General features: G+C 37.8%; 1 protein-coding gene across 1 annotated transcript in view; it reads left to right on the top strand.

The window, feature by feature from the left end:
* Positions 1-18,324, top strand: part of CUNH10orf67 (chromosome unknown C10orf67 homolog) — a 125,845-nt gene that overhangs the window by 52,940 nt on the left and 54,581 nt on the right. Inside the window, exons 9-10 of the mRNA XM_090267368.1 lie at positions 14,895-14,954; positions 15,584-15,760. Coding sequence (XP_090123494.1) covers positions 14,895-14,954; positions 15,584-15,760 — 237 coding nt within the window. The remainder of the gene's footprint in view (positions 1-14,894; positions 14,955-15,583; positions 15,761-18,324) is intronic.

Raw genomic sequence — 18,324 nt, 5'->3', positions numbered from 1 at the left:
CCTGCGCTAGTGGTCTGCTTTCCGGCCTGGGGCCCTGCACCCACGGGAGCTGTCTAGGGGTGTCTGTGCACGGTTCTCTGCCTGTTCAGTGGGCCCTCCCTGTGCCCGTTGGGGCACTGATCTTATGTCCGTTGGGGAGTGTCCGAGGGACGCCTGGACTCACGGCCCCGCGCACCTGGGCCAGTGAATGAGAGCACTTCCCTATGTGCGCCCCCGTGACCCAATGGTAGGGTTGAGGAGTGGATGAGCGGGCCTCTGCGCCTGGGCTCCTCCAGAACGGCCTACCACCCCCAAACTTTCCTCCCCTCTCCACCGTCCACTAGAGAAAAATATAAAGGAGAATTATGTTCTCACTTGCCCGGCAGCACGCTGTCTCCTGTCCTTCAGCGCCAATGCCACTTGGTCGAGTCCCCTCTCTGCCAGCGGGCAGAGATCCGCTCTCCGCCTGACTCCTCTCTGGGGTAGCCTGTGGTCGCCAAAAATCCTTTGTGTGCTTCCCACCACAGCTCGGGCAGCCGCCCCAGTCAGGAATCCCGTTTCGTCCCCTTTTTCTCCGCTATCCTCACTAAACAGGTTGTTCCCAGATGGATTTTCTCTAATCCAGCAGTGCCTTGGCTCAACTCACGCCAATGTCCAGCTACTCACTGAGATGTTCTGTCTGCAATTAGACCAAACTGCAGACGGGTCTCCGGAGCCTAAAACCGCAACCTCTCCTCACTCCTCCGCCATCTTACCTCTCCCAGATTTATTTTCTTAACAACTTTTCAAATATACAATACATATTATTAACTATGGTCACCATGCTGTACATTACAACCTTAGGACTTATTTGTTTTATAATTGGAAGTTTGTGCCTATTGACTACCCTCACCCATTTTGCCCTTCCTTCCCTTGCCCCTAATAACCATCAATCTTCTCCTTGTATCTATGATTTTTTAAAAAGATTTCATTATAAGTAAGATGATAAGGGATTTGTCTTTCTCTGACTTATTTCACTCAGCATAATGCTTTTAAGGTTCATCCATGTTGTCACGATGGTAAACTTTCATTCCTTTTTATGGCTGGGTAATATTCCATTTTATATATGTATCATATCATCTTTATCCATTCATCTATTGATAGACACTTAGGTTGTTTCCATGTCCTAGCTATTGAAACTAATGCTGCAATGAACACGGGAGTGCATATATCTTTTCAAGTTAGTGGTTTTTAATTCCTTTGGATAAATGCCCAGAAATAAAATTGCTAGAATATATGGTAGTTTTAGTTTTAATTTTTGGGGGATCTCCATAGTGTTTTCCACAATGGTTGCACCAGTTTACATTCCCTCCAACAGTACACAATGGTTCTCTTTCCCCCACATCTTTGTCAATCCTAGTTACCTCTTGTCTTCTTGATGATGGCCATTCTAACAAGCATGAGGTAATACCTCATTGTGGTATTGACTTGTAATTCTCTGATGATTTGTGACATTGAGAACCTGCTGACCATTTGAATATCTTCTTTGAAAAAAAAATGTCTACTCAGATCATCTGCCTATTTCATAATTTGGTTACTTGGGTTTTTTTGCTATTGAGTTGTGTATTTTGAGTATTAATCCTTTATCAGATATATGATTTCCAAATATTTTCTCCTATTCAATAGGTGCATTTTTATTTTGTTGATTGTTTCTTTTGCTGTGAAGATGCTTTTTAGTTTGATGTAGTCCCACTTGTTTATTTTTGCTTTTGCTGTGCTTTGAGCATCAGTTCCAAAAATTATTGCCTAGACCCATGTCAAGAATATTTTTCTCTGTTTTCTTCTAGGAGTTTTATGGTTTCTGGTCTTCCATTTAAGTCTTTAATTATTTAGATTTAATTTTATTAGTGGTTTAAGGTAGAGGGTCTAGTTTCATTCTCTTACAGAAATCTAATTTTTCCAGCACCATTTATTAAAGTGTATTTTCTCCACTGAGTATTCTTGGTTTCCTTGTCAAATGTTAGTTGACCACATATGTATGGGTTTATTTCTGGGTTCTTGATTCTTTTCTACTGGTCTATATGTCTGTTTTTATGCTAGCACCATACTGTTTTGATTACTATGCTCTATAATATAGTTGGTCATCAAGAAATGTAATACCTTCAGCTTTGTATTTTTTCCCCTTAGGATTGTGTAAACTTCTGGGGGTCTTTTGTGGTTTTATACAAATTTTAGGACTGTTTTTTCTACTTTAAAAAGTTCCATTGGAATCTTGATAAAGATTGTATTGAATCTATAGATGGTTTTGAGTAATATTGACATTTTAACAACATTAATTCTTCTAACCCATTAACATGGGATATCTTTCCATTTATTTGTATCTTCGTTAATTTCTTTCATCAGTGTCTTGTTTTCATTGTAGAGACTATTCATCTCCTTGGTAAAATTTATTCCTAAATATGTTATTGTTTTTGATGCTATTATATATGGGGCCATTTTCTTTATTCCTTTTCAGATAATTAATTGTTAGTGTATAGCAATGCCACTTGTTTTTATATGTGAATATTATATCCTGTTCTCTCATTTATCTTTAAGCTAACAAAAAGAATCCTTATCAGGAAAATATCATAACTGAACTCTTATCCTTAACTGATTTTTTATCTGTGTCTTCCCCATGCACATTATTTCTAGGAACAATCCAGACTTGAGATAGAAGGAGTTACAAAGATTGCTCTAGCCTCTCATTCTGGGGACACAACTCTTATCACTACAATTGGCCTTGAGTCCCCAAACTGGGCTCTTTGTTGCCTGAATTCCCCGAGTCATGCTGAAAGACTTCCCAGTCCTGTTACATGTAACATGGCAGTTTTGGGCCACTAAGCATGAAAACTGACATTTGGTAACCAAGACATTTCTCTAAAAAATATATGACTAAATTCATCTGCTTAAGAACCATCACATATTTCCAATGGGAACAGATAAACCCAAGACCCAAGGGTAGGGTCTTTAGTAGTTACCCTGTCTTCCACCATGGAATGTTAGCTTTGGGATCCAGATAACTTGTGTCTGTAGTTACTGATCTTCAGATCAAGGTAGATGAAGCAGATCAAGCTTCATCTGCACCTGGACTTGACTAAGATAATGAGATCCAGAATCAAGCTGATGCTATAATATGATGAGATTTTTGGAGGCCTACGATGAAGGTGGATATGTTTTGCATACAGGAAAAATGTAAAATGTTGGAACCAGATGATAAATAGATGTAGAAAAGCATCTGAGAAAGTCCAATACATATTTATTTACTTATTTATTTTTTATTTTTTCAATTACAGTTGACATACAATATTATATTAGTTTCAGGTATACACCTCAGTGATTAGACATTGTGTAATCACTGAAGTGTACCCATCTGACACCATACATAGTTATTAGAATATTATTGGCTATATTCCCTGTGCTGTACTTTATGTCCCCATGACTATTCTATAACAACCAATTTGTAATTCTTAATCCCTCCACCTTTTTCATCTATTCTCCCAACTCCCCTTCCATATGGCCACCATGAAAATGTTTTCTCTATGAGTCTGTCTTCTGTTCTGCCTGTTTATTTTGTTTCTTAGATTCAGTTGTTGATAGACATTTATTATTGCCATTTTGTTCTTTTTTTTTCTTCTTCTTCTTCTTCTTACAAAGGACCCTTTAACATTTCATATAAACTGTTTTGTGATGGTGAACTCCTTTAGCTTCTTCCTGTCTGGGAAGCTCTTTTTCTGTCTTCAATTCTAAATTATAGCTTTGCTGGACAGTGTAATCTTGGTTGTAAGTCCTTGCTTTTCATCATTTTGAATATTTCTTGACACTCCCTTCTGACCTACTTAGTTTCTGTTGAGAAACCAGTGGACAATCTTATGGGAACTCCCTTGTAGGTAACAAAATGCTTTTCTCTTTTAGTTTTTTAGATCTTTTCTTCCTCTCTCTCTCTCTCTCTCTCTCTCTCTCTCTCTCTCTCTCACACCTTTTACATTTCAATTATGATGAATCTTGGTGTGTACTTCTTTGGTTTTATTTTGTTTTGGACTCTCTGTGCTTCCTAGACTTGTATGTCTATTTTCTTCACCAGGTTAGAGAAGTTTTCTGTCATCTTTTTCAAATAGCTTTTTAATTTCTTGCTTTCTCTCTCCTCCTTCTAGCACCCAAATTATGCAAATGTTGTTACACTTGAAGTTCTCCCAGAGGCTACTTACATTATCTTCATTTCTTAGTTTCTATTTTCTTTTTGCTATCCTGATTGAGTGTCTTCTGCTCCCTTATCTTCCAAATTGCTGATTTGATCTTCTGCTTCATCTATACTTCTCTTGATTCACTGTAATGTATTCTTCACTTCAGTTAGTGTATTCTTCATTTCTGACTGGTTCTTTTTTATGGTTTCCATGCCCTTCTTTATGTTGTTGAAGTTCTCATTAAGTTCCTTGAGCATCCTCATAACCATTGTTTTGAATTCTGTATCTGGTAGTTTGCGTGCCACCATTTCATTTAGTTCTTTTTCTGGAGATTTTTTCTGTTCTTTCATTTGTGACCTTTTTCTTTATTTCCTCATATTGGCTGCTTCCCTGTGTTTGCTCCTATGTATTAGGTAGAGTTGCCACATCTCCTGCATAGTCTTGTTTAGTAGGTGTCCTGTAGGGCCCATGGTGCAGCCTCCCCAGTCACCTGAGCTGGGTACTCCAGGTACACCTTTGTGTTGGCTGTGTGCACTGTCCTCTTGTAGTTGAGCCTTAATTGCTGTTGGTGTTCAGGGATTGACCTCCATACATATTGGCTGTGAGGACTTGCTGCAACTACAGTGGAAGAACTGCAGTGCAGGAGTTGACCCAATGGAGCAGGACTTACCTCAGTAGGGCTTTGGTGCTCACTAAGTCTGCCCCTTTGGGTGTGTCACTTGTGGAGGTGGTAGGGTTGAAATCTGGCAGTAGAGTTGTAATATGGTGGTAGGGTTTTGGTCTGAAGCCATCCACTGGTGCACTGGCTCTGGGGCCTCCTGAGAGGTATAAGGTCAGCCACCACCTGTGCCCTGCCTGGGTCCACCTGGCATGAGCTACAGAGTGATATACAGATACCTCCTACTTGTGCTGGGATTGGAGGTGCCCAGGAAAAATTAAGGCACGCTGCTGCTACTGTTGGGTCTGGGGCCACTTAGCAAGAGGTATGGAGTACATAGAGGTCAGATGCTGCTTATTTGAGAGATGTTAAGAAAGTCCAAAGCTTGAGGCAAGAAAAGCCATTTTTATGGGGAAGCTACTAGAAATTACTTGGGTGGACTGGTGTGGTGAAGAGTGTGAACCAGGTTGATGGAGACTCAGATATGATACATACCTGCCAGCTCTGTGGAAGAAGTCTCAGAAAAAGAACAATGGCATGTTCTAGCACTTTTGTCTGGCAGAAAGCTGCTCTCCTCCAGCTCTCACCCTGAAGCAAGATAATTCAGTTCTTCCCCATATGTCCCTGGTTCCTTTCAAGCTGCTACCCCAGCTCTGGAGCTCAGAGGGCATAAATTCAATTAAGTTTGTGCATGGGCCCTTTAAGAGGAACTGTGTGGGCCTCCAGAAGCCCTCCATCTCTCTCAGTCACAATCCCCACTGGTTTTTACAACCAGAAGTTATGGGGACTTCTGCTGGCTCTGAAACCTTGGCTGCAAGACCTGGTGTGGGGCTAGAACCCCTCACATGTCATGGAGGACCTTTGCAGCCAAAATATTCCTTCCTGTATTTATCCATAATACTTAGGTGTGGGACTAACCCTTTCTGCCCCTCTGCCCCTCCTACCATTCTCAATGTAGCTTCTTTAAATCCCTAGGCATAGGACTTCCATTCAGCTAGATTTCAGGGGATTCTGAATGATGGTTGTTCTGTAGTTTAATTGTAATTTTGATGTGATTGTGGGAGGATTCGAGCACTGCATTTACATACACCACCACCTGAACTGGAAGTCCCAATATATATTTATGATAAAAACTCTCAGTCAACTCGGAATAGAAGGGAACCTGCCAAAGCTGATAATAAGTATCTACAAAACACTTACAACTAATATGTTTCATGATGAGAGAGTGAATGTTTTAAGTCTAAGGTTAGAAAAGGACAGTAATTTTTGCTCAATTTCTATTCAGCATTAGGTCCTAGCCAGTAGAGTAATGCAAGAAAAGAAATAAATGGCATTTAGGTTGGAAAAAAAAGAACTATTTTTATTTTGAGATGACATGATCATCTATATAGAAAATCCTAAGGAGTCTACAAAATGACCTTCTAGAAATAATAAATAAATTCAGCAAATTTACAAAGATCAAGATACAAAAATAATGTGTTTCTTCTAAATACTACTAGCAATGAAAAATCAAGATTGAAAATTTAAAAAACAGTTGAAATGGCATAAAAAATGTGCCATTCTTATGGATAAATTTTACAATATATGTACAAATTATGCAAAACACTGCTGAGAGAAATTAAAGACTTGACCAGATGGACAAACTGTGTTCATGATTCATAAGATGCATGTTAGTAAGCTGTCAGTTATGTCCAAATTGATTTATAGATTCAACACAATCCTTATCAAAATCCTAGTAGGGATTTTTAAAATTAACATGAAATTTATATGAAAATTCATATAACTTGTAAAATTTATATGGAAATTCATGGACCTTGAATAGCTGAAACAATTGTGAAAAAGAACAAAGCTGGAGGACTCACAATTTGATTTCAAGACTTACTATCAAGGCACAGTAGTCAAGGTAAAGCAATATTGGCATAAGGATAAACATGTAGACAAAGCCCAGAAATAGACCCTGTGAATCATATATGGTAAATAAATTTCTGACAAAGGCACCAAGGCAATTCAAATAAAAAAGGATAATTTTTTCATCAAATGGTCTTGGAACAACTGGACAATCATAAATGGACCTCAACCCTTACCTCACACCTCATATGAAAATTAACTTGAAATGGCTCATAAACTTACATGTAATAGCTAGAACCACATTCACAACATTTCTGGAATAAGGTACAAAGGGAGATTTTAGTGGCCTCAGGTTTGACCAAGACTTCCTTAAATAGTGTAAATTGCACCTTATCAAAATTAAATTTTTTTACTCTTCAAAATATTAAGAGAATACTGAAAAGGCAAACCACAGGGTTGGTGAAAATGTTTTCAATACATATCTAATAAAGGATTTGTATATGGAATATACAAAGAATTCTTTAAGTTCAATAACATGGTGAACAGTCCATTTTCAAAAATGGGCAAACAATTTGAATTGACAGTTCACAAAAGAAGTTATATGGATGGCAAACTATGACATGAGCAGATGCTCAACATCATTAGACTATAGGGAAATGTAAATAAAATCTCAATAAGATTCTACTATGTAGTCATTAAAAAGACTACAGTGTAAAAGTCTGACAATACTAAGTGTTATCAAGGATGAAGAGCAACTAGAACTCTCATTCACTGCTGATGGGAATGTAAAACATAGAACCAATTGGAAAAATACTTCGACAGTTTAAAAAACTGTAAATCTATACCTATTGTATGATCTGTAAGTTCCACTTATAGGTATTTATCCAAGATAAATAAATGCATATACTCACACAAAGACTTGTACATAAATGTTTATAGAAGTTTTATTAGTAAAAACCAAAAACTAGAAAAAGACCTGATGTCTATTAATAAATGAATGGATAAATAAGTTATTTTATAGTAAAGGAATGTATTATTCTTATGAACAGCAACAAGGATGAATCTCAAAATTATGTACAGTGAAAAAAAAACAGACAAAATTAAAAATACATCTGTATGGTCCAATTTATTTGAAATTCTCAAAAATGCAAACTAATGTTTGGTGACCAAAAGTAGCTCAGTGGTTGCCTGGTGATGGAGCAGGAGAATGTAGAGGTTTGCCTTACAAGAAAGCATAAGGAACTTCTGGAAATGGCAGATTTGTTCATTATCTGGATTACAATGATGACTTCACAAGTCACAAAGTTGACAAAGTATGAGTATCCAAAAAATATAAATGCCTTCTAAAAATCAATTTTATAAAAGACATATCCAATAGAAAGATAGGCAGAGTTGAAAAGTGGTAACTCAGGTGAGGAATGTAAAAAAATATATCTAACATCATTAATAATCGGTGAAACAAATTTAAACCATGAAGAAATATTATTACCCACACCAAACTGATTGCTTTAAAAAATTAAAGTCTTACAGTATTAAGTGTTGGCAAAGTTGTGAAGCAATGGAAATTTTCATATGGTGATGGTGGAAGTAAAAGTCAGTAAAATTGATTTTGACAATTGTTTGGAAAATTATCTGTTAATGTTTTAGTGGTGTTATTTAAAAAATTGTTGTTATCTCTTTCTTAAATGTTGCTAAATTTCACCAGTGAAACTATCTGGGCCTACAGTTTTCTTTATGTGAATCTTTTTGATAATGGATTTATTTTTAATAGTAATTTTCTATTTCATATTATGTCAGTTTTGTTAGGTTGTATTATTTAATTTGTTCATTTAATTTAATTATAAATTTGTTGCTATGAGGTTTTCCATAATGTTCCTTTATTCTCCTTCTAATATCTATAGAATCTAAAATAATAAATTCTTTTCATTCTGATACTAGTAGATTATAATATTTTTTGCTGTTCTTTTTTAAGATATTAATTTTGGCTGTATTTCCTCTATTGTTTTTTATTTCATTGATATTTGCTCTGAGCCCCTGGCTGGTTTGGCTCAGTGGATTGAGCGTCGGCCTGCGAGCTAAGTGTCGCTGGTTCGATCTTCCAGTCAGGGCACATCAGAGAAGGAAAACTCTGACTCCAAAAAACCTCCGCTGCCTTGCGGCATACCTCTTCAGGGGAAAGGCTAAGGGAGTAAACCCCGACAGAAAATCCAGAGCCGGAGTCCCTAAGGCGGTTTGACGTTGCAGTCAACACCGGCAACTCCTGCGGCGCACCTGAAGCCAAGCTGTATTGACTCCGTCTTTCCCTTGGGCCCTTCAGCTGCGAAGAGAGGGGGGGTCTGCTGCATGGGCAACAGCAGACCCTCCATATCACCCTGCCCAGGCTCTGTAGCTTCAGCTTCACTGGAGAGGACACTCCAGCGTCATCGCAAGATGTGGATTCAACACGGGAGGAGACAGATACCGTGTCACTCCCGAGTCGGACTGCACAGCCATTCTCGGCGGTGCAGATAGACTCTTAAGAAGCTACACCATCGTCTCTCGAAACCGACGGCTGCTGCCAATTTGCTCTGATCTTTATCCTTTTTTCTCCTTCTATGTACTTACTTTTTGTTTACTTGCCTTTTTTCTACCTTTTTAGTGTGGAAACTTAATTTGGCCACTGATTTCAGACTTTTTATTAATTTTTATTATGAGCTCTTAACTATTAATTTCCCTCTTTGTACTCACCAGCATCACACAGATTTTGATATTGTGTGATTTCATTTAGTTTGGAATATTTTCTAATTTCTGATTTTTCTTATGATTTAAAACTATGTTAATTTATAAATATTAATGATTTTCAACCTCTCTGTGTATTTATAGTTAAATGCTTCTATTTATAGGCAATAAATAGTTGGGTCTTACTTTTTTATACATTCTGGTTATTTCTGCATTTTAACTAGATTGTTTAGTCCATCAACATTCAATGTTATTATTGATAGGGTTGAATTTATGTCTACCATTTCACTCTGTTTTCTCTATGTTCCTTCTGGGTTTGCTGTTGTTCCATTCTTCCTCTTTGTCTTTCTTTTACCATATTAGAATTTTATTTTAATTTATCGATTACCATTTTGACTTTTTGCTTATCTTTTAGTGATTGCTCTAACAATTATGATTTACACTCTTAAGTTTTTACAACCCACTTACAGTTACCGTTGAGAAATTTCATGTAAAATTTAGAAACTTTGAAAATATATAAATTTGTTGATATAGATTTATTTATTTCTCTACTCTTCAAGTTAGAGTTGTCATATCAATTATATTCACATCAAATTAAAATTATTGCTTTAAACAGTCTTATGTATTGAAAGAAATTAAGGAAAAATAGTCATATGTTTGCCATTTCCGATGCCCTTTATTCCTTTCAAAACTTTAGAGGTTCAATGTAGGTTTCCCTTCAGTCTGAAGAACTTCCATTAACTTTTCTTGTAGGTCTGATCTGCTGGTGATGCAATCCCTTTCTTTTTAATTTATTTAAAAATATCTTTCTTTTGCTTTTAGTCTTGAAAGATACTTTCTTTCAATATAGAATTCTGAGATAACAGTGTTTCTTTTTTTTAAAGTATATTTTATTGATTATGTTGTTACAGTAGTCCCAGTTTTTTCCCTATGCTCCCCTCCACCCAGTACCCCCTTTTCCTCCAGAAGTCCCACTCCTCTTAGTTCATGTTCATAGGTTGTGCATATAAGTTCTTCGGCTTCACCCTTTCCTATATTATTCTTAACTTCCCCCTGTCTACTTTTTACCAACCAGTTATGCTTCTTAGTCCCTGCACCATTTCCCCATTTCTCCTCCTTCCCCCTCCCAGCTGATAACCCACCAAATGATCCCCATGCCTATGATTCTGTTCCTATTCTGGTTTGCTTAGTTGAATTTTGTTTTTAATTTCTAGATTCAGTTGTTGATAGTTATAAGTTTGTTGTCATTTTAATGTTCATAGTGTTGATCTTTTTCTTAAATATGTCCCTTTAACATTTCATATAATAATGGCTTGATGATGATGAACTCCTTTAGCTTTACCTTGTCTGGGAAGCACTTTATCTGCCCTTGCATTCTAAATGATAGCTTTGCTGGATAGAGTAATCTTGGTTGCAAGTCCTTACTTTTCATCACCTTGAATACTTCTTGCCAGTCCCTTCTTGCCTGCAAAGTTTCTTTTGAGAAATCACCTGATCATCTTATAGGCACCTCTTTGTAGGTAACTCTCTGCTTTTCTCTTGCTGCTTTTAAGATTCTCTCTTTATCTTGAACCTTTGAAATTTTAATTATGATATGTCTTGGTGTGGTCCTCCTTGGGTCTAGCTTGTTTGGCACATTTAAAGTTGTCCCAGAGTTTCCTAAGCCTCTCTTCATTTTTTTCAATCCTTGTTTCCTCATTCTGTACTGGTCGACTGTTTTTTTCTTCCTTATGTTCCAAACCATTGATTTGAACCCCAGTTTCCTTCCCTTCACCATTGTTTTTGTGTGGATTTTCCTTTGTTTCATTTAGCCTTGCCTTCACTTCTTCCCTTATGCATTTGCCATACTTAAACATATCTGTGAAGCCTATGAACATCTTTATCACCAGTGTTTTGAACTCTATGAGATATCTCCTCGTCTTTTAGGTTGGCTATCTCCTCATCACTTAGTTCTCCCATTGGAACCTTAATCTATTCACTCTTTTGGGCCATACTTCTCTGTCTCCTCATCTTGATAGGCTCCTGTGTTTGTTTGCCTCTGTGTCTTAGGTAGAGCTGTTGCACCTGTTACATTGTGAGGAGCAAGCCTTAGATATTCATCAGTATGGGTGACCTGTTTCATCATGTTGTGGCATTGTGTGTCAGGAAGGGGACTGGAGAGGAAACAATGCTGCTTACTCAGCACTCACTCCTTTTCCAGGCACTTCTCCCACTTTCCATATAGGACTGGCACCCCTGTAGCTGTTGCCCTGGCCATTGTTCCCAGAGTGGGTGGGTATGCAGATATTCTAGGACCATGGGGGCCCTTTAAACAAGCTGACTCTGCTGATATACTAGCAGTTTCTTCCTCCACCCCAATCCCCACTGGTTTGCACAATCAGAAACAATGAGGCTTGATTTTCCCTGGTGCTAGAACTGTGAGCTGTGTGGTCTTGTCTGGTGCTGGAAGTGTTCCCCAGGTGTCCTTCCTTACTTTTTAAAACATGTGACTATGCTTTCCACCAGTCTGCCACTGCTGCCACCACAAACTGTGTCCTCTCCACTCCAACTCCACCCCTCCTACCTGTCTGTATGAGTATTTCTTCTTTATATCTTTGTTTGTTGGACTTACATGCAGCTCAATTTTTTGGAACTTCTGGTTGTCTCTAGTTTTGAGGTAGTTGTATTCCTTCTTAGTTGTGGAGGGAGATGCTTCCTTCTTGGCCAGAAGTCCAACAGTATTTCTTTCTTGCAGCACTTTGGAGATCTTATTTCACTACCTCTGAGCTGCCATCTCATTGTCAGTCTGTGAATAGTCCTTTCACAGTGAAATAGGTCAAATATTCTTACATATTTTTATGTTGAGAATTTTGGATTTTATGGGCATTATGAGTGTTCTGTGTTATTTTTTTTAAATCAGGTAATTTATTTGGTTGCACCTCTTTTGCAAGCTCTGTAGTACCTGCAGTGGAAGGCAGCGCAAATCTCAATTCAATCATTGAGCCTTAGCTTGGCTGTGAGCCTGGTCCAGGCTTCAGCCCGAGATTTGGACAGAGTTTATGTATGGAATTTGTGGGTCCCCAGTCGGGCTCTCCTTGGGGTTTCCATGAACTCTATCTTCAGCAATCCTGCAAAGCTGCCAGTTTTCTACCATTGTTTTAGGCTCTCTTCCTAGCACAGAATAGGTACTACCAAGTTAAAACCCATTAAAATGGGAAATTCCATTTTTTGAAGTTCTAACTACCCTCCAAAATCTGTCTGCTTTTGATCTCTTTCTATTGCTTTCAGGTAGTTGTCTTTTTAAACACATTTTTTCCAAAGTTTACAGTTTTCATCTGTGGGAGGGTCAACTTGATAACAGCTACTTGGCCATGACCAGACACATAACTCCCCGGAATGATGTCTTCATAATATAAATACTATCATGTCATGCCCCACACTTAAAATTATTAAATGGTATCCTACTACATTTAAAATAAAATTCAAACTTTGCACCTTCTCTTTAATCTTAGCACATGCTCCCAGCTATTCCCTCCTCTGGGGCCATGGCATATGCTCTTTCTTCTGCTTCCAATGCTCTTCTTTCCACTTTTTTAAAAAACAGACTTTCTGTTTTAGAGTAGTTTTAGGTTCACAGCAAAATCAAGGGGAAGGTATATTGACTTCCAATATACCTCCTGCCTCTATTTCTTCTCACTTCTCATATGGTTACTTTGTTTCATTCTTTTGATCTCAGCCAAAATGTCATTTCCTCAGTAGAGGTCTTTTATGACCACTTCATCTATATTAGTCCCACCTTTATGGTCTTACTTTATTGTCTGCTTTGCTTATCACTGTACTTTCAAACCTAGGATAGCATCTGGCATACAGTGTGTACTTAATAACTACTTTTTTAATGAATGAGGTATGGTTTATTCACTATTTCTAAAAATTTTTTATAGTAATGTGGAGAAAATTATTCTTAAACCATTATAATGGAAGTGAATTATAACATTACCCTTGAATTAAACCCATAGAGATCACCTAAACATAGTCCTTAATGAACATCAGTTACGGTCCTCTCAGATCCCAAGATTTCATGAGACAAGAGCTGTGTTCTATTGAATTCTGATCTGTCAGTAGAGAAGAGATATTTTTGAAAATACATTATAGTTGATGTTCAGACACCAATGAGATTAATGGTTACATGTATTTCCTATCATTGTTTAACTTCATAATAAGATAACCTAGAATTAGATCACTGGCATTACTTATAAATTCATATTATTAAAAATCTTAATAATATTGAAGCATACAATAATAATATATTTTTGCCATTTTTGACAATATGAATGGACTTGGAGGAAATTATGTGAAGTAAAGTAAGTCAGATAGAGGAAGACAAATATTACAAGATCTCAGTTTGGATGGAATCTAAAACAAAAACAGAAACCAAAAAACCACTTGGATTGGTATGGCTCAGTTGATTGAAGTTTCAACCAGTGTCTGGAAAGTTGCAGGTTTAATTCCCAGTCAGGACACATGCCTGGGTTACGGGTTTATCCCTGGTCTGGGTGCACGTGGGATGCAACGGATCAATGCTTTTCTCTTGTATAGATGTTTCTCTCTCTCCCTTCCTCTTTCCCTTCCTCTCTCTCTAAAAGGAAAAGCAATGAAAAATGTCCTTGAGTGAGGATTAAAAAAAACCTCATAATACAAAAAACAGATTGGTGGTTGCCAGAGGTGGGAGGTAAGCATGGGTGAAATGGGTGATGGTCAAAGGCATGAACTTCCATTTACAAGATAAATAAGTCATAGAGATGTACAGTAAGATAACTATAGTTAATGATACTGTATTACATATTTGAAAGTTGCTAAGAGAGTACATCTTAAAAGTTCTCACAGAAAAAAATTGTAACTGTGTGGTGATGGATATTAACTAGACTTTTTGTGGTGACCATTTTGCAATATATACAAGTATTGAATCATTATGTTGTTCACCTAGAATTAATACAATGTTATATGTCAATTACATCTCAAATTTTTGACAAAATGTGTTTTATTTATGGAAATCATAATTGACTTCACTAAATTATTTAATTCATTACACTACTGAAATTTGACTATTAAATTATCTGAATTTTCTCCTAAGAATATCTTATAATGCCTGAGTTTTAGAGTCATTTTAGTAATACATGAAATAAATGATCACCACATTAGTAACATTAGTAAACAATGCATGTTTCTCTATGATTTCTATTATGCTTAAAGCCATGAATGAGTGCTAATGACTTTAAATATTTCCAACTTTGTCTATTCCTGTTTACTTCTTTAAATGCTTTTTTTCTAGGTACACATTTATTTTTCTAATTCATATTCAACATTATAACTTATTTTTCCATGAGGGTTTTGTCAATCTAATGGTTTAAAATGCTACTGTTTCATTGCTTAAGAAAGTTTTACAGAAAATTCTCCTTTTTTCCTTTTTAATCTTTGCAAACAATAACAAATGATATGGGCCTTTAATTTCACAGATTAATAAACATAAAGAAGAAATGGAAATGAGAAAAAAATTAGACAGTCTAAGTGTCAAGGTTTGTATTTAAGTTCTTTTCTTTCTTTCTTTCTTTTTTTCTGTGCTTCTCTTGTTTTGGCATCCGGTTGAAGAATCTATACATAGCATATGGAATTTGCTATGTATAGCAAACATGAGTTTGAGAGAGAAGATGCTTAACAGTGAGGCAAGAAGTGTGGGTGGGAGACTAAGAGACTGATGCAAGAACAATGAGAAGGAAAGAGTGAGTGTAAGCAGCCAAGAAAGCCAGCCTGGCATAAAGAGAGTGACAGTGTCAGCCTTGTGTACTGATGCTCAGGCTCAATGCCTTTTCTCCAGATTCCTGTCCCTTCCCTCCTATCTTCTATTCTCCGCCCCTGCCTTCTTACAAATAAGATACAAAAACCTCAAGCTACCACATCACCCCACTCCACTTTTCCAGGTGCTTCCAGAAAACGTTGATCTGATGGTATATTCCACCAATGGGAGAAATGGGGGCAGGGAGCTCAACTGGCAAATTAAATCAGGTCAAGGGGGATTGTGGGACTGGGAGCAAGAATAGATCTGGGTTTTGGGGGACTGAAAGCTCAGGTCAAGGGAGGAAACGAAAGGGACACAAATCTGAAACATGAAATAAGAGTAACAAAGTTTATTCTTTTTATGTGCCAGAGCCCAAGATCAGCCAAAGGAAAAGAGGCCACTTTGTCACCATGGCCCTCACAACCCAGGATTCCATCCAGGAGTGGTACCATTTTGAGACCACATTCTGTCTCAGTCAGTTCAATGCATGATAAGACCAAAAGAGATAAGAGTCCAAAAAAGTCTTCAAAACAAGAGCTCCAAGGGGTAAGAACCACTCACATGGCCACACCCTGTGACACCCTTATCTGCACAGGGACCCCTGTTCTGTTAGCAATATTGCAACCTCACATCATACGTCACGTCCAGCATCAACAAGGTTGACAGTCCCTACTCTCTGCACCCATCTGGGCGGGGTCTCTGGCTGCTCTTCTCTGCACCAGTATGTCCTTGTCACTAACCTAAGAGAATGCCACTGCTATCCCCAGCTCAGTGATTTATTTAGCTTAGTCACTAAACCATAGTAGATCTCTATTAAATAAGCAGGATAGAGAAGCCATATTCCAACCACTTTCTAGAGTATATAATCTCTAACTCATTACTGCACAATATCTATCAAAAGCTTACCGAAGTTTCCCTGAAGGACGTGCAGGTATACAGAACATTTGCTTATAGTATTCTAAATAGACACCTGGATTAACTCATACTATCAGAGCCATGCATGCAGGAATTATCTGCTATTGCTGTCTCTATTCACCTTCCTCCCAAATAATCAAAGTTGCTGTCGCTGGATCTGCAGCGGTACCATTGATCTACGTGAGGGGCATATCAAGAAGTAGCTTGGTGATGTTCAATTCAGCGTTGGCTTGTTGTGTGGATGTTGTTGAGGCACTGCTCATGGCATTACACAATGCATCCCTTTATGATGGTCCAGTGGGGAATTTTCTTCTGCCCTTAGTTATGGGAATAGTTGTATTTCCCTGAGTAATTGACCTTTCCTGTTGGCACTGTGAATTGTGTAACCAGTCAAGACTCCTTTTCTACACTGACTTTCAGAAAGGTTAGAAGCCAATTGGTGACGTTTCTAGCCAACACATAACACTTCATAGAAGGAGCCTCTCCACCTGCCCGTTTTGATTTTGCATACTCAGTCTTGTTTCTACATGTTCCCACGTTGATTCTCCTTCTCCTACAGGGAGCAGAATCTGCCTCCCTAACACCCAGGCTGTGGAGGAGCAGACCAGAACCAGTCTCCTTCATCATCCTTGCTCTAAAGAGACACAGAAAGATCTAAGCCTCCCATGCCAACTCCCCAGGAAGATGGTTCATTGCTCATTCAACAGGTAGATAGTGGACAGGGTATTATATTAGTGGAAGTCACTCCCCAGGAGTTGAGAAAAATCATTGTCCTTTAAAAACATTTCCATTTGCAGGAAGTTAGGAAGTATAGACAACTGGAAACCAATGTAATTCCTCAAAGAAGAGAATGGCATTTGGAGGGAAAGTTGACACATGAATGGCCAGTGCTTGGATTCTAGAAATAAGATTTTTAGAATCCAGGTCTTGGAAAGTTTTTTATTTTTAATTTTTGAAATGAATTAATTTATTTCTTTGACTCACACATAGACATACACAAAAGAACAACAAAACAAAACAAAAGCAAAGGAACAAACAAAAAAGAAAAGAACCCTGCCCAAACAATGCTACCGACTGAATGGGCAGGGAGACCAGCCATACTGGGTGAGGGGCTCTAGTCCAAGCCTTGGACTTAGTAAACCTGTGGTCGAGGCAGTATTCTGCTCCAAAAGGCTCTGCCAGCTGCCAGAAATTCAGTTCCTGTGCTCCAAGGCTCTATGATGAATGGGGCCAGGGCTGCCCAGCTGAGTTAGCAACTGGGACAGAGCGACGGGTCCTCCAAGCCTGAAATAGCAGCAGCAGGGGGAGTTGCCCCCATCCTTACAGCAAACCCAAGGCTGTAACTAAATTCTAGAATTCCAGTTTAGAGACTCCAGTGTCCTCAATTTACAGATCAAAATTAAGTTTCCAAAATTACAGTCACAAGGGACAGAAATACTGCCTGTTCTCACCCACAGAAAATGCACAGTAAGGAGAGAGAAAGGCAGACAGGATCTCTGAGAAGATGCCATTTCAATAGAATTTTCTCTTAGTGTAACAGTTTTTCCTTCTGATTGTGGTGATGGTTATCTTGCTGTTTCCAAAACATGGCAGTATAGACTCGGAAGTTAATGTGTAACAGTAGGTAAAAATTGGACGGGGGGAAGGGAGACATGACATAAGCTGATGTTTACATTTTTATGTTAATTAACTTGATTTTACAATGTAGTGTAGTTTCTAATTCATCATTATTACTAGTATATACACTTTTGTTTTTAATAATAATTCTGTTATTATAGGGACTCCCTTATAGCACCTTCCATGTGGTCTATTCTTCACTATAGATTAAATACACACACACACACACACACACACACACACTGGTTATAATTTTTTTGTTTCTCTCTTTTAAATACTTTATTATATTGAGGTAGCTGGACATCTTAAAAATTATCTTTAAAGGTTTTATAATACTTACCATGAGTAAATGTCCAAACAGAGAGCTTGCTGCAGGAACTTTTAAATCAGTCATTTAACTTATCCAATTAATCATACTTATTTTTTGAAATCTGTGTCATTCGGTGGGAACAGCACACATGCTTCACTCAGTGGAGTACACAGTGATAAACGGAGTGTTTAGCCAGTCTGACGAATGCGATATGAACATTGCTGTCTGATTTCTATTTATGAACGATTTCACAACTTAAAATTTGTAT

Source organism: Furipterus horrens, unplaced genomic scaffold, assembly GCF_987537825.1.
Source record: "Furipterus horrens unplaced genomic scaffold, mFurHor1.1.pri manual_scaffold_2, whole genome shotgun sequence".
Classification (NCBI taxonomy): Eukaryota; Metazoa; Chordata; class Mammalia; order Chiroptera; family Furipteridae; genus Furipterus; species Furipterus horrens.
The sequence above is the reverse complement of the archived record's forward strand: the minus strand, read 5'-3'. Positions and strand labels throughout refer to the sequence as shown.